The 17,260-nt window shown below is 43.1% G+C and overlaps 1 protein-coding gene across 1 annotated transcript; it reads right to left on the reverse strand.

Annotated features, from left to right (window-relative positions):
- Positions 1–101: 101 nt before the first annotated feature.
- bace1 (beta-secretase 1) lies at positions 102–13,117 on the reverse strand. Its single transcript, XM_080460077.1, has 9 exons — positions 12,248–13,117; positions 4,870–4,958; positions 4,576–4,792; positions 3,559–3,696; positions 3,284–3,418; positions 3,101–3,202; positions 2,689–2,838; positions 1,727–1,898; positions 102–1,596 (listed from the first exon to the last, which is right to left on the reverse strand). The coding sequence occupies exons 1-9, from the start codon at positions 12,557–12,559 to the stop codon at positions 1,358–1,360; spliced, it is 1,554 nt and encodes a 517-aa protein (XP_080316203.1). The 5' UTR covers positions 12,560–13,117; the 3' UTR covers positions 102–1,357.
- Positions 13,118–17,260: the final 4,143 nt, after the last annotated feature.

The raw sequence follows: 17,260 nt of genomic DNA on the forward strand, positions 1-17,260 counted from the left end.
GAAATGCACAGACACTAAGGTATTGTACACCTTCAACAATCCTTTAAGGCAAAATACAAATAGTTTTCCCAGAATTGGCAATGAGAGTCTGAAACCTTAGTACAGTTACAATAAGTACTTTATTGGTTCAACAGTGCTGCCAGCGCCTGACAGATAAATAGACAGTTCTGAGTAGATCTATTTACAGCTTGCTCAGAGACAATACAAAATGTCCCTTATAGACATACATTGTGTTCTTTAGTGTCCAGTATAACGTACTTTGGGCTGGTTTTCCTTGACAAAGCATATATGGTCCCCTGTTGAAAGATGTGGTGAATTAGGCTGTGTGTCTGTGGAAGGAGCCCTATTAAGTTTTGGTTTGTTAACATGTAATGTGTTACATGTGTAAGTTGTCAGATGGATGGTGCAGCAGGAGTTGGTGAGGTTAAGCACTCTTGGTTTGTGTGTGCCTGCACAAACAGAAAATCTGGAATGGACAATTTTATATACACTAGATAAATTCAAGCTATAATATAAGAGGAAAATTGACATCTGATAAGACTGTACTCTCGTCTTTGAGCTTCACACTGGGTGAAACAAATTTTACACTGTATATGCAGTTACAATCTGATATTTCATCCTCTTGGTGCGTACTTGTTTTGCATTGCAGAATTCTTTGTGGGAAAGTCCAACATAGTGTGGTTTCATAGATGTGAGTGTCACTTTCTCATTTCCGTTTAACCTTTCCGTATACTCTTCACTGGACAGTACAGCTGTGTACACATACATGCATGCTCACACATATCCAACTTGTTTCATTCGTTCATAAAAGCCACAGAAATTCGTTTAACACAACATACGATCATAAACCAGCAAAACGTGTCCATTCATGTGATGGATCCCCACTTTAGTTTGTATTAAGATTTATTTAAGCAGGTTTATAGCTTTGCTCTCTTCAAAATCTATGTGTCTTCCTGTGCAGAAGTGGAACAATCCTTCAAAAATTCCAAATCAAATCCATCTCTGGCTTATTTTATACACTATTTATAACAAAGAGGAGTTAGTCTGTCCTCTGTTCTTCTGGCTCTGCTGATCTGCATAGATAGCTTAAACAGGCAAAGTTGATGCTGATGACACCTTTCTCTTAGTGATGGCTCTTTTTATCCTCACAAACAATTTGAGGGCAGTAAGACTTGCTCTGTTTGCCCGATCTTTCCATCCTTCCCCGCCTTATTCCTGATGAGCCCTCCGAAAGCTGCCCTTTTACAGCACCAACACTTTGTGGTTTCATTTAAATCCTCCCCCCCCCCCCCCCCTTTTTTTTTTTTGCTTTGTTTCAAGCATTTTGTCTCTTTGTGTCAGCGACGTTTCCAGGGATTCACTTCAGGAGAGATATGTCGTCGGCGAAGTCCCCGTGCGGGTGGAGGCAGCGGGCGAAGCGCCACTGGCACACCATGAGACACAGCGGCAGCATGAAGAGAGCGCAGATGCCCGCCATGATGTAGGCGATGGTCATGAGCGTGGACTCGTCCGTCTGGGGGATGTTGTAGCCGCAGTCCTCAAGGTCGACGCCGTGGAACGGACCCTCCACGGAGGCTGTGCGGAACTCGTCATGCACTGCGAATAGGATAGTAGGATTGGATTGTAAATATGAAGGGAAACTTAAAGAAAAAAATTTAAAATCAATGATGTACTGTAAATATGTTCTGCTGCTGTTTCTCCTTTCCCTCCATCCTCTCCTCCTCACCATGACAGGTGCTCACTGCGAACCCGATGCGCTTCTTCTCGCGGTCGAACACCACGTAGAAGCCCTCCATGATGACGGCCCCCATCACCGTACCCGTGCTGGACTGGGACACAGCAAACTTATAGCAGTCCTCCTGGGCGGAGGCAACATCCTCCACCGGCCGCAGGTATTGCTGTTTGCGGAAGAACAATATCATACTGAGATATCTCAACGAGGGGATGATTTAGACACACAAACGTGTGCATGCTGGAAAAGAGTCCTTCCCCGATCACTGGAGCTTCCTTTGTTGTGCCTCCAGGAGCTCTGTGATGCGTCCCAGGGGAGGCCCGCCCCACACTTTGTACACCACAGCTTCATAAGACACAATGACATGTACAGAAACTGAGTAGTGTGAAGTACGTTGTGTGCCTGAATCAGATTTCTTACGACACCCAGGGGGGGGGAAGGGGCCAAGCTGGAAGTGGTGATAAAAAAGTGAAGTGCTCATTAATGTGTTTACTGCACATACGGAGCAGCACGCTGCCATGGCACATAGTGCTGGCAGGTCAGTAAAAAAAAACTGCATGCTGGATAATTGCCAAAAAGTTTCAATAGAAATTGTGATGGTATTACATATGTGTCCACCAGGGAGCACTCATAACTTCCCTCTGCTCAGAGCTTCATTCAGTACTCATAAAAAAAAGATAATTTTAGATGACATATTATGAGTTTAGTCACTTTTGTCCTGATCAGTCTCTCTTTTAAAGCGGAAAAACACAAGCTTGATTGTGCATCAGTTATTTCAATTTCAAGATGAAAATGTAAAGTGATGCTTAAAGGTGTGACGCATTTTTTCACAAAAACATACAAAGGAAGGCCAGTATAATAAAGCAGCTTTGTATCATCTGGACAGAATTCAGGTTTAGGACACTTTTGTTTTTATTTTAACTGCATGTGGGTTCGGAACACAAGCTTTGAATCACCTGTGGGAGGATGGAGATCCTGAAGGACTGGTTGCGATTTTCACTCATCAGGTAGAGGGAAATAACTGGGAAGATGTGCCAAGGTGTCGTCCCGGCCTGCCAACACACCAGCTGCTCCCCGAGCCAGAACCCAGAAGGAAACTGTTCGGTCTGAAAAACAAGCGTCAGAAAAGCATCTGTTCATTTTCTTTCCTTCCATCAGGGTCAGATGTGGGACTGGAATTTCCCTGATTGAGTGGGACATCAAAAGTGACTTCACCCATAAGAAAAATAGTTCTATCAGTGTAAGATAATGTTTATTTCAGGCCTCAAATACATTAAAGTTCCTGTTGTGTTGATAATCATGTTGCTTGCTGAGGGCGTATGGTAGTTTAAGGTCCAGTACACAGTACACAATAATCTGATTACTGACCGAAGAAGCTGCCTCGATGGCCTTGACTGCAGCCTGGAAAACTTTCCTGGGTAGCCGGAGGTTGGTGGTCCCGCTGTCCACAATACTCTTATCGTAGTTGTACTGCACAAGAGTGAAGTACTGACAGGTTACAAATATCTACAAGACCTTTCTGTGTTTCACTTATTCAGAGACGAGTCTTACCTCTTTACAGTCCATGTTGAGGTCTTGTCCATTCACTTCAATACGGACGATGATGACCTCGTAGTACCACTCCCTGCGGATGGGCGTGTACCAAAGCTCCCCAACATACAGCGACGGGTCCACACCTCCAATGATCTGAGGGGAGAGGGGAACCGTTAGAATCACTGTTGGTTCAAAGTATTGATGACTCGTGTGTGTGTGTGTGTGTGTGTGTGTGTGTGTGTGTGTGTGTGTGTGTGTGTGTGTGTGTGTGTGTGTGTGCGTGTGCGTGTCACCATGCTGCCGCCAACTGTTGCGCTGCTGAGGGAGTAATTCTGGGTGAAGCCGGCACCGCAGAGCTGGAGGGAGAAGAGGTTGGGGACGGCAGTCTGTCGAACCAAAGAGTCGAAGAAAGGCTCCAAAGTTTCGTCAGGCTGTCAACAACACACAGAGACAAATAATAAATAAGACCATGCGGTTAAGTTCGAGTCAAACATGTTGGGCTTTCTTATTTTCATCGAATCTGCTGTCACTCCTCCCTGTCACACCACATCAAGGGTGTCACACACATTTTAGTTCAGAGGCCACATACAGTTTCATTTCATCTTGAGCGGGTCGGAACGATAAAATAGTGCTATAATAAGCTTTCAATTTAAAGTCTAATGTTTTTCTTTATTGTTGTGCAGATTATACATGATGAAAATGTCTATATTTTCACAGAACCAAACAATTATTACAGAAAATGACCACAATCTACAGTGAAATGTTCAAAAGACTTCTCCTATAAGCTCCTATAAGCTGTTGCATTGTGCATGTTTTTACAAACTCGTCCTGACAGCATGGACTTGAGGCTAGTTTGATAGCAACGAGGTAACTACCTTGCAACATCACTGATACTTCATCTCACGTCTCAGCGTTGGGTTGTGTTCACTACTTTTAAGAAATTTGTTAAAAAAAAAAAAATAATAATTTTCTTTGAAATTTTTACAATTTGCTCGGTGGTTTGACATTCTGGATCAGAGCCTCTGCAGGCTCACGGGGTTTATGTTTGACAACCCTGGACTAGATTAAGAATATTACATACTCCCTCTTTATTCTTAGCTGCTCAATTTTAGATTTAACACAACGTATCAAGTGTCTTATAACGTTTATCAAATCTAATAAAGTGCAGTCACCCGTTCCTCAGTAAGATAAATAATGATGTAATGTAAAATCTGCACATGAACCTAAATGTTTTAGCCAGCCTAAACCACACAATTTGCAAGATTTTTAATCAAATTCTGACAACCTCTTTAATATATATTTTTTTGTACCCTGGCAATATCAGCATAGGCAAGTCCCAAGATTCCCTCCCAGTTGGATCCGTTGATGAAGAAGCGGTCTGACTGGGTGATGGCGGCGATGTTGGCGCGCAGTGTGGCGTTGGGACCGTGTGGAACGGACACCAGGTCGGTGCCCAGCTCTCCTTCCCAGCGACCCTGAGTATAAGGAACGTAGACACTTCTGCCCAGGTCGCGGTATGAACCGGAACTGTGAGGAACACAGAGGGGAAGAGTTTTACCCGCCAGCCTCAGCCAAACCTCCGCAGCACTTTGTTTCGTACTCACAGTGAACGATGGTAGTATCTGCGAAGGAACGGGTGAGCGGCCGCCCCCACGGCGAAGTTACTGCTTCCTGTGTCCACCAGGATATTCAGCTAATGAGTGCAGAGACACAGACAGAGAGAGACAGGGAGATTTATACGGCCTGCAGAAATCAATAGCTTTGTAAGAACGCCGCATTGGTCAGATTGATTATATTCGCTCTCTGAGGAGCTACTTTAATCCGTTTCTCCTCTTCTTGGGAGATGCATGTTCATTTGCAAAACTATTTTTTGTTTATTGCTGACTATCGCTATCTTTATCTATTGTGCAGTTTTCATACAGAGCTGAGTGTGCAGTTTTACCAGGTCTGTTTTTTCCCCCTCTTTTTTTATTCTGTCCTCATTGGAGTGTAACTCGCCCCACAAAAATCCCCGTCTGAAAGCCAAAAGAACCGAGTTGTTTGTGTGATGCCTGACAAATCTCTGCTGCTCATTCCACAAATGCATCTATCAATCCATCCAACTTCAATCACAAAGACATTCGCACCCGCAAACCGTTCATCTCATCATGTTATTGAGGCGAGCCCGCGGGCCCTTCGGTCCCATCAAACCCCCATTAAAAAACATTTGTAGCGTGTGAATAAAATAACCTAACAAACAAATAATCTGACGACTTTTTGCAGACAAATGTTCACACTTCCTGTAATTGGCTGACTGTTTACGGCTATACCGGTAAAGCTCTAACAGCTTCATGAAAATTGTTGCGACATTCAGTTTTCAAGGTGTGGGTACGAGAAGTTCTGTGGCTGCATACACCGACAACAGTTGAGCTCAACATAGATGTATCCCATAAAAGAAAGCAGTGTACGACACAGTTCTGGTGAGTTACCAGTGAGTTTTGTCCATTAATGGTGAGTCAAACCCTTGAACTCGTCTCCTCGCCATCAAAATAAGCATGCAGTGTCATCTTTGACTTTAATCAATATGTTTTCAGACGTGTAACTCCCAGTAAAAACTACATATCACATTAACCGACCTGGTGCAGGAGGCTCAAGTACAATCAAAGCTCCACGTGTTTCCTCTGGGCCTTTCAGTGCTCATGGTTATAATTGTTTGTGCTGCGAGACTCAGATGACTGGAGGCCCATCAACATGCCCATTTACAAGCAATACAGATTGCCTTCAAGATTTTTAAATGAAAGTTAGGACAGGATTTTTTTTTTGTTGAGCTCACTCTTGTATTCAGTTTCAAATTAAGACTCACTGGTGGAGAACTTTGACTGCTGGGCTTATTTTGTACCTAATGTGATTTCATTAAAACTATAAATTTACATGGGTTTTCATTATTTGGCAATCTATAATTCAAGCATTAAATAATCTGTACAATTTTTCACTTCAACCCTTGAGCTCATAGCTGAAGGGAGATCAAATGAGCACTTACCACTGCTTCCCAGTTTCCGCCTGCTTTTCAAATTCTTCACTCAAAATTATATCAGTTGCTCAGAAAGTTGCTTTTCAAAACAGTAGGGATTCCTCTAGTAAAGCTGTTTCTGCTCATTCACAACAATGACATAACTCCATACTCAACAAACTCATGTTTCTTGAAGCTGCTGAGGTTACTGTTGGACAACTAAACCTATGAGGCAGTTGGAACCTTGGTTTGAATCTGGATGGTTTACATTCAGTATTCTTTATGATAGGATGTTCGGTTCCCATCCTGTTTGTTTCGTTTTATTAAATTTTTTTTGTCATTGTAAATCTTGTTTATGACCTGCAGCATGAAAGTGCAATGGATTTACTGACACATGATTTTACTTTTCTTTTTTTTTAACAAATGTAATCCACTTTTTTTACATTTACAAACAGCCCAAGCAGCATTTTAACTGCCGTTCCTCTTGAATCCAATGAGCAGTTTTCTTCACCTCTCCCTGTTTTTCATCTCTCAGACCTTCTCTGTATCCATTACTCTCTCCTTGTATTGCCCTGCGTTATTTCCTCTTGACCTCAGTGTCCTTCCCCGTCCCCTCATTGTCTCCACTCTCACTCTCCCTGCCAGCCTCTCAGGTTGCCCATTCTACTCCCCCCTTCTCTCCCATCTCCTCCTCTCCCGTCTACATCTCTTTGTGAGTATCATATTTTGCATAATCAGTCCAAACAGGCACTGAATGTGTGAATGGAGCCGAGTGGCAGATGCCAATGAATCAGACATACACCACACTCACTGTATATTCATTGTATGTCACAGGTGTCGTTCAGAAATTTGATTGCAATAGATGAATTTGGAGACCGAACTGGATGGGTGAAGAAGACAGTGTGACACAGACATAACAGATAAACAGAGGCACAGCAAGCTGTTCAATAATGGATCAGCTCTTTAAATATCCACACAAGTGCTGCTGTCTCAGGGGCCGGGCCTGAAAGCCCAGAATAAATCCTGACATTGTCCACTTGATTTTTTTTTTCCACACACTAACTCAAACTCATGCACACGGCATGTCCACATCGATGAAAAAAAACAAAAACTAAATCTCTACAACTATTGCTATGAACCTTAATGTTGTTGATGCACTGCATTCCTCTGTTGGACTGAAATTTGCTGACGACCCAGGATAGATCTCTTTCTATCTCACAAACCTGAGTCATTAGGCCCGGCACACACACACACACACACACACACACACACACACACACACACACACACACACACACACACACACACACACACACACACACACACACACACACACACACACACACACACACACACACACACACACACACACACACACACACACACACACACACACACACACACTAAGGCTGCATCCTGCCACACTGAGACCCCCCGTGTTTCCCTGCACTCTCCATCTTCCTGTCCTCTCTGGCAGAAAGCCTGTCTGTTCCAGCCATTAAATTTGTCCTTCCTCATCACAGCAGAAATGCAAAAAAAACATCTCACGGCTACCCGAACACAACACAGCCGAAAGACGCTGTAAAGGGCTCAAAGTCTATTCTGCATGAACGCAAGGGGTTTCCATCATGTCTCTTCATACAGGCTTTGACTTTACGTTGCGTTGACTCATGCAGTACTCACACAAAGTTTGTAGGCAAACAAACTATGCTTTACATTGCACATACAGAGTTTAGATTAGCCTTGAATCAATCCTCATGGGAGAGATCGGTCCCCATAATCAGCACACACAATTGAAATGAATGAGTTGCAGATTTTTGCAGAAGCCTGCACCATTTGTGCCTTCTTCTTTGAGGGCAAAAAAAAAGGCCATTATTGCAACCTTCTGCTCTATTTAGTTTGAACAGAGCGATTTCAAAAAGGACATCTGAGGCGTGTGTAAGCAAATCCATCCATCCATCCATCTATTGTACCTTCTTTTATACAAACTAGGGTCACAGATAGAGACTATCCCAGCAAACACACCCTGATTAACAAATGAAACAATCCCACAAACAGAACACATTCATACCTAATTCCAAATCAGACTTATATATACAGATAAAACAGAGGACGCCTAAAAGATATAACATCAAACCAGACTGTCAGCAACCCATATATGAAGGTAAAGTACATAAATGGAATAAAATAAGAGTTTAGTTTGGAGATAGGAGGAAGTTTCGCTTTAAAACGGTCACTGCTGATCTTGGGGAACAGCACGTCCTGTGCTAATACAATTTGTATGTGCATGAATAAAAAAGTGGACCTGGGATTATGAGTATTTTGAAGACAAAAAGCATACTCTTCTCTTCACCCTTAAAATATCTTTCGGAGTATTTGAAGCAATCATTTTCAAGGGAACAATCATTTATGAAGAGGCCTCCTTGAAAGCCTGCCGAACAGGAAGGATACTTGTGAATGGAAAATCTGTCTACAGGCCATTGAAGATGGAAGACTTGATAAGGACTTGCACATCAACTAATGCAGTTTTATTTATGCAGCTGTCTTTGAGATAGTCACATGGCATAATCAACACCTTTTCAATATATCTATAATTTTGCAAATGTTTAACTATTTTGTTGAACTCATTGTTGAGGATTTCAAGGCACTAAATATTGCAAAGTTTTCATTGATTTTTGGACATGCAAATGTCCCTGGTAAACGGGAACATTGGAGTATATGGAGGTGATATTTAATACCTACTAATTTGATGATGGGCTTTTTGTCAGGTCGCTACGGGGTTCAGCTATTTAAATCATTAGGAATCCGATTATTCACACACTTCCGGTGACATGTAATGTACAAATTGTGCTATTTCAGCTATAGTCATAAAGAAAAGGTCCTACTGCAGCTTTATTGATGTTCTTTTTATCCTTGGGCCCACCTCGGGTAAATTGGATGTTTCCTATAGCTGCATTTGTATTGATTACAATGAGGTCAGGAGTCATGGGGCTGGTTCTGCTCAGGCTGCCAGCAGATGGATTTCTGGAAAGGTCAAAGGTCATGTAAACACCCCGTGGCCCCATAAATAACTAACACATATTCATTTGAGCAAATCTGTCCCACTGCGATGAGAATATATCGTAAGCGGATTGACAGCGAGTCAGCGGGTGCACATCCATAACCGCTGCTAGTAAAACGGCCTTCCAGCTCCGCAACGCCGTCCAGTACCACGAACTGAGAGAACTTCCTGACCGCGAATCTATTCTGCGGCATCTGTGTGTTTTTCTTCACGTTGTGACTCATCTGACGTCGGTCTGATATTACCTTCGCTAATGAACGATGGGGAAAAGGTTATGGTTATACGTCCGCATGTATTTGAACAACTTTCCTCCGTTGTGTGAGCCGTCAATCGGGGGCCGCAGCGAGGACGCTGCCGTTAGCCACGAGCCAGCACGCTGCAATCTCCTGACATCCAGGTTTGGCAAGGATCCAGAAACACCGGTGCGAGCTCATTGACTCGGGCTGTGGTTTGTCAGTGTGCACGCCCCACGCCAACCCCCCGCCCCCCGCACTATTTCGCACAGTGATGTTGCTATCTGACAGGCTAGTTAGCGCCGATATGAGCTAATGGCTAACGTGGCAGTGATGCTAAATTCGATTAGACACAAGAGATGAGCGCGAATAACATTATCATTGTTGGTGTAACAAGTACAGTGATATTACATGGGGGAGTGGAAGCTCTGAGGTTCATACGCCACACCGATACACATACACCAACAACGCATGGAAGGTTTTCTTTGTATTTTGTTTGTGTTAATGCACTTTTAGTTCATTTTCACTAAAATAACTTCTTAATCTTAAATGTCTTTTGCTCACCGAAACTTTACGCACAACCATCTTTTGAGCAATAGCTCGTAAAAAATAAATATACGGCGCAACAAAAGGTTAGAAAGAAACGCCTGTAAATTGGCGTGGAAGTAAAACCTCCATTAGGATATAATCTCACACTCAACACGCATCTCTAGTTTGAAATTCTGCACTTGATGTCCCGGGGCTACGTTGTAAATGTCACTACTTTCTTTAGTATCAACTAAAATATGTCTGCGCTGGGACACTTTTATGACTGAATATTTGTTATGTTGGGTTTGCGGGGGAGGAGCAGCGGACTGCAGCTGATGTGGAGCCGAAGACCTTAAGGTGGATAAATTGATATAGAAGATGAATGGATGCCACTGTTAATAGGAGCCCAACTACCTTCATGTTTTACAGTATAGTACACAAGTAGGTCTGTTAATGTGCGACACTCCATGTTGAAACACCTACTGAAACATCTGGCTCAGTTTTGGAGGCTGACAAGATTCATAAATTCTAATTTCTGCATCATCCAAGTCAGTGGATGAGACATTAGTCAAACTAAAAAGTCAAAGTCTGTTTGTTTTTTTTTCCTTCTCAAAAAGGTTTCTGTCATTCATCCTGATTACATTGATTATCCAACAAACGTTGGTGTCCTGAGTGATTAAAGTGCTCAATCACCTGATCAGGTTGGTTTTTAATTATTCGTTTTGGTGCAATAAAAAAACCCAACATGAAATATCTCAACCAAGCTTTGACTGACGTAGTGAATTGCGATAAATTCAGGCTGGAGCTTCGATAGTTGGTTACTACTGTGTAGATCAGGTCAAACTCATTTTAGTTCAGAGGCCACATTTGGCCCTATTTCATGTTGAGTGGGCCAGGCTGGTAAAACAGTCCCACAGTACCTTTAAATTTAAACTTTTTTTTCTTTGTTGTGGCACAGAGTATAGGTGATGAAAATGATTTGCCTTCACAACACCAAATAATTACTAACTACAGTGACTACAAACTCAACATAAAACCAATTTTAATGAACCCTTGTGGTGCAATATACAGTGAAATGTCCCAGAATCTCCTCCTATAGCTGTTGCATTATTGCATATTTTTACAAACTTGCCCTGACAGCGTGGCTTTGAGGTTAGTTTGACAGCCTCAAAAATGTTTAACTATCTGCTTGGCGGGCCAAATCGGAGCCTCTTGTGAGCCGGTTTCGGACCACAGGCCTTATGTTTGCCACCCCTGACGTAGACTATGGTTACCTTTGCCCAGTAGAGGGGAAGACACTGCCAGTTTAATATAGAAAAGTCTGCTAAAACAGAGTGCTGCCTGTCAGTGAGGAATGACCTCAGCTCACTGTGAACCTTACTCTCTCTGTCATATTGATGCAGGACCCAGTCAAACCTTTCTTCTTGCTCTCCTAAACCCCAGTAAAACTCTTTTCTTTCTCTCTTATCTTCTATCCATTTTCACCCTAAGCCACCCCATCCCTCTTCCCTTCCACCAGGCCCGTCTCCTTCAGTGTCTCCCTCCAACGTCTCCCTCTGTGAAGCAGCCTGTACGCCACAGCTGCACCCAGCTGGCAGTCCTCACTCTGCAGAATTAATGGTTCCATTATCTGGCTGTATCATTCAGTCCTTTCTCTCACTTTCACTCTACACACTGGCACACACCCCCACATCCACACACACAGGCCATCTGTCATCGCAGGGCCATCCACAGTACTACCCAGACAGATCATATATTTAAAGTACTTTTCTGTCAAGTTCAAGTGTGTTATTAAATGGCTGCAGGCTGCGTGTGCAGTGACATATGAAGGGAGGTAGAAATGTCATTATTGTTCAGAAATAAGTAATGCTTTTATAGATTAGCGGGTCCTACAATGGGCAATTATTTAGAGGTTCTGAACAATCAGTGCTGCTCAATATATTTCAGTTATTTCTATGTAAATCCCTGTGACATGCCTTGTGTCTGAATGGTGTTAATGAAATAAACTTGCCTTGATTAAAAGTCAGGACAATCTCATTCATACAAGAAAGGCTGGCTACTGAAGGACTATTGATTTTTCTCGGCACCTCCTGGATTTTTCTCATCCGTTTGAAGTCATGTGACACCAGGGAGAGAAGGAGACGTGCTCATCATGAGAAAAAAACCTTTACCTTCTGCGGAGGAGAGCCCACGGCCATCTCCACGTAGTATCCCTGTCCGGACTTCCCACGCAGGTTATCGATCATGTCCACGAAGCTGACCCGGCCCGCGGCCGCTCCTCGCCGCCGCCGCGCCGGGTAGCGGTCCGGGGAAGCGGCGGCGGAGGGCGGCTGGCCGGGGACGCCTTGCCGCAGTGGCATGCGGATGGCTGGAGCCAGGCCCGGGGAACCGGGGGCGGATTGACCGCTGCTGAGCAAGCCTAAAGCCGTCCATATGAAAAATCCCGTCGTCAACCAGCGAGGCTGCACGCTCGACGCCTCCATGCTGAATGACAATAGCCTTTTATCTTTTGGTGTCTTTGCGTTGCCGTGTTCTTCACTTTGACAGCCGGAGCGCAGCGGCACCGGAGAGGACACCAGGCGGCGAGGATGCTAAAATGACTGCTGAACCCATGACGGCGAAACGCGGAGGTCGCTTTATGTCTTCTTGGTGTTAATGACAACGCAGTGTTTTAGCTACAACACGAGGCAAAAGTACCGAGCAGACGAAAACAGCTTCCAGCAGATGCCAAGCGGCTCTCATATCAAAGCCAGGGAATCCTCGGTGTCACGGATAATTTGACACGACGGGTGAATAACGGGCTCCCCACGCGCGCTCCGAGCACCAACAAGCCGCAGGCCCGCGTCGATTTCTCCGCGCATCTCAGCGTCAAACCAGCGCAAACGGCGTCAAGGAGCAAACGCAGGGCCGACAGGCCGTCGTAATCCGCATCCTTTACCCCCCTCTTCCCGACCCGTTCACTCTGTTCCCCGCCTTCCAGCCTTTCACCTCCTCCTCCTCCTCCATCTACCCCGCCGCATCCTCCCAAGCAGTGCGCGTGCAAGCGTTGCGCATCCCGTAGTCAAGCGTGCGTCGCGCGAGACACCACGCGGCGCCGCGCGAGCTTTCAAAGTAATAGTGCTCTCATACTGCACGTGCTCTCATACTGCAACAAATACTATATGATTGTTGTTATTATTATATTATTATTATTACTACTATTACTATTACTACTACTATTACTATTACTATTACTATTACTATTACTATTACTATTACTATTACTATTACTACTACTACTACTACTAATAATAATAATAATAATAAATAACTTTGATTATTTGAAGAGCCAAACAATGTTATTCAAAGTGAGAGATCTTCCATGTGGGTTCCATGAATGAAGCAAATTGTTATTGTATATTATAATTTTAGAGCAATATTGAAATACTATGTACAATACTACACTACCTCTGTCAGATTGCGTGATAACAACCTATTGAAGTTTTCACTTTTGGAAATAAAAATTAAGCCACCGTGAGGGAAAGAATAAAATGCTCTATTAATCCCAGGGGGAAATTAACACTAAAATGTAATTTGTCTTATGCTTTTCCGTTGTTTAAGATAGATTAGGGGCAAGGCTGGATAACCAAAATCTATATTTATCATTATTGATGATTGATGTTATTGTTGTAGTTCTGATATTATTTTCCCCATTTTATCATTAGTACTAGCATTACTGTTTTATTGTAATAAAGATATACCAAATCAAACTAGTCTATACTTACACACTTGTAAAACTTGGTTTGAAGGAAAACAGCACAGAAGCAGAAGAACTGGAGTCCAGGAGTAACTCAGAAGTTAATAGACAAAGTGTCAGATCCTTAAATCACCTGACAGAGCGTCCACCACATTGAGCTCTGGAGTCCCTTCAACTCTCAACAGCTATGGAGAGCATTTCATACTTACACCCTTTTAAATTTAAATTTGTTAGGTCGTCTGCTTCTGTTGTTACTGTTTTCGTTATGCAGTAATGCACATCAAAGCAATTTATATTTCTGTCCATTTCACTTATGACTTTTTGAACCACTGATGTTAATTATGGCGCAACCATGGGTTTATATTTTCAAAATAAATGTTTATTTGACTTTTTCTGTGTTGTAATGTCTTTTTTTTTTACATCAGGGATTCGTGAACTGATACCAAAATGTGGATTACCACAAAAAAGAAGTCCTGTCTCCCAGTTCACATTGTCTGTCTTATATTTTAGTTTGAAGGCAGAATCACTTTAATCTCTTCCCCTGTACATGCTTTCAAACTATGTCAACACAAAATAACCAAATGTAAGAAAACAAAGAGACTGATATTTGTAGGGTGAAACATGGCCAACCTTTATAGAAAACACTCTTCATTTCAATGAACTTAGGACAGGTTTGTCCTCTCTTGCAATGCCCCTGCACACTCCCAGTATGGTGGGGGATGGAGGATGGAGGTGGGGACAAATAAACTGCTACCATCTTTAGTCTCCATGGTAAGTCCCGCAGAGTCTTTACTATGATGGAGCAGTTCAACCATCATTGGGTCTGGACCCTGCTGTCCTGAAAAACAATAGAAAATGATTGTTGTAAGGATGAAATTGATTAATGTTGATTGATCTACTTCAAACCATTTGAGCCATGATTCATAAAAATGATAAGCACGAGGGTCAAATTGCTTTTGAGAGGGCTTTCATTTCAAGTTTTCTCTCCGGTGAAAAACTATTTCATTCTGGTCGAACTGATCAGAAACTAAATGGCCTCTTGAATGAAATCGTATAAATCTTAATAGTAATTTCTCACCGACTGAAGTCTTTGAGGCACAAGTCATCTCTGCAGGTGTGTTATTGAGAGGCTCAGCTCTGCCCTCTGGTGGACACCATGCAGCCAGTGGGTTGCCTTTACCCACCCTACACACACACACACACACACACACACACACACACACACACACACACACACACACACACACACACACACACACACACACACACACGCACGCACATTACTCTCTGATTTTGACCTAAGTTAAACCTCATCCCATCCATGCATCCGAATTTAAAGGTTAAGATACTATTGCTTTTTTTTATTTATTTATCAAGCTTAATCTGGGTTACACCCCATTCCAAAGCCTATTTTATATTTCTAATTGGTCTTCTTTAGACTGACTAAATATGTGTACACAAAAAGAATAGTTTTGCGCCCCACATATGTGTTTTTTTCATGTTTTCCTATTGGGAATCAAACAGACAAAAATTGGCATCCATCAGAACCCTAGATATCACCACTCCCAACATCCTCACAACAGTAATGAATATGCATCCACACTTGAATATAGGCATCTTCCCTGCACAAATACTGCATGTAGCCACACAAGCGTGAAATACCCATGTACAATTCCTCATTTATGCAATAAATGCAGTTTTATAATACATGGACTATAACCCGCCGTGTACAATATGAACCTTGTCTGTATTCAAAGGTCAGAGATTTGTTATCACTAAGACATCTGCATTATCACTTTTTACCAGCTGATAACGGGGAAACAGACGTACAATGATCTCGTCACGATTTCTTCAAGCCAAACAAGGAAAAAACAACGGCCTCTCACAGACGGACTCTGTATGCATAGCCACCACACTCACCAAGTCTGGGGGTCTGGTGTCCTGAAGCCTTTAGCAAAGGGGTTGCTCGCAATTTTTAGCTGTGTAATCTGTGAAAGCAAAGACGTTACTCACTATAAATCATGTGAGCTGTGATGGTAACGATCGACAAAGCCACATGACGTGTCAGTTTCCCACCCGGTGGTTCTGATAAGCAGTGACGGCCATGAACTGAGTCTCTTTGAATGAGAAGGAGCAAAAGTTCCTGTGTGCATTTAAATGACTGTTGGGTGCTGGATCTGCGTACACCACGTGGAAGCGCGGCTGGTAGCGGTGCATGGAGTTTAATATCATCTGAGAAATGGGAAACAGGGGTGAAAATGAGTAGGACTAAAAACAAAAAACAAAAGCATGTTCATACAGTCTTCCACGGGAACTTTAAAGACATTGACTGACATGTCCGTTATCATCCAGCAGGTTGTTGGTGAGCTTCAAGGTGTCGAAGGACACGGTTTGCTTCATCCACTGGGCCCCGCGTGCCGGAGAGTCTGGATGGAAGTGCATCCTGCTGGGTGCTGCTACGTCTGCCCGCCCTGCAACCAGCCAGGATGAGCTGTGGAAGGAATATCTGACACACACACACACACACACACACACACACACACACACACACACACACACACACACACACACACACACACACACACACACACACACACACACACACACACACACACACACACACACACACACACACGCACACACAATATATAAACCATATATTATATCCAATATTAACGTGAAGAACTCTTTACACTTCTCAGACCTGTATCTTTTGTCATCAACAGAGATGAAGTCCATAAGCAGCACATATTCAGCAGAAGGATCCATTCCTGAGATTCGCACTTGAAACGTCGGAAACATCCTCCTGCGGGTTGGAAACATGTACAATTCAAGAGGACATCTGTGAACACATGTAAATAAAAAAAAATAGTGCTTGCATCACCTTCCAGCTTTGGTCACGATCATCTCTGTGCCCAGCTGGTCAAACTGCTGCCACAGTGCCTGCATCTCCAGCTGAACTCTGACCCCGCTGACCTGGGGGGCCTTGGAGCACAGCAGCGACCCCCCGTCTGAACAGCAGGGCATCGATAAGTCACAGCTCTGAGGAAGATGAAGCTCTGATGGGACAAAAGGAGAGGTGTCAACTCTTTCTCTTATTTAAAAAAAAATAATACATATTTCGCCCGTAATCGTCATAGTGTGTGTTATTTGTTTCTATTCAGCTCATGTGTGGTGACTCGGCAACACGTAAGTGTAGAGTCGGTTAGTTTTTACAACGTATGACTTCCTGCTGCAGCCAAGATTCCATCCTGAGTTCCTGCAAACAAGGTCAAGACTTAAAATGATGCAACATTACATGCTTTTACAGCTTAATTTAAGCATCTCTGTCTACAACACTATATTTGCAGTTCTTTATTTGTTTGGGGTTTTTTTCCATAAAAACCTTTGACTTTAAATTCATTAGTCTTGGTGAAGTAGAATAAAAACGTGATGAAGAAATAAAGAA

This window comes from Lipophrys pholis (genome assembly GCF_963383615.2).
Source record: "Lipophrys pholis genome assembly, chromosome: 3".
NCBI classification, from domain to species: Eukaryota; Metazoa; Chordata; class Actinopteri; order Blenniiformes; family Blenniidae; genus Lipophrys; species Lipophrys pholis.

Excerpts from the sequence above, each read along its gene's own strand:
- bace1 (XM_080460077.1), bottom strand. The coding sequence starts at position 12,559 with ATGGAGGCGTCGAGCGTGCAGCCTCGCTGGTTGACGACGGGATTTTTC. Across the intron at positions 4,793-4,869 it reads AGATACTACCATCGTTCACT|TTCCGGTTCATACCGCGACC; the intron begins GTGAGTACGAAA and ends TGTTCCTCACAG. Across the intron at positions 3,203-3,283 it reads TCAACATGGACTGTAAAGAG|TACAACTACGATAAGAGTAT; the intron begins GTAAGACTCGTC and ends ACTCTTGTGCAG.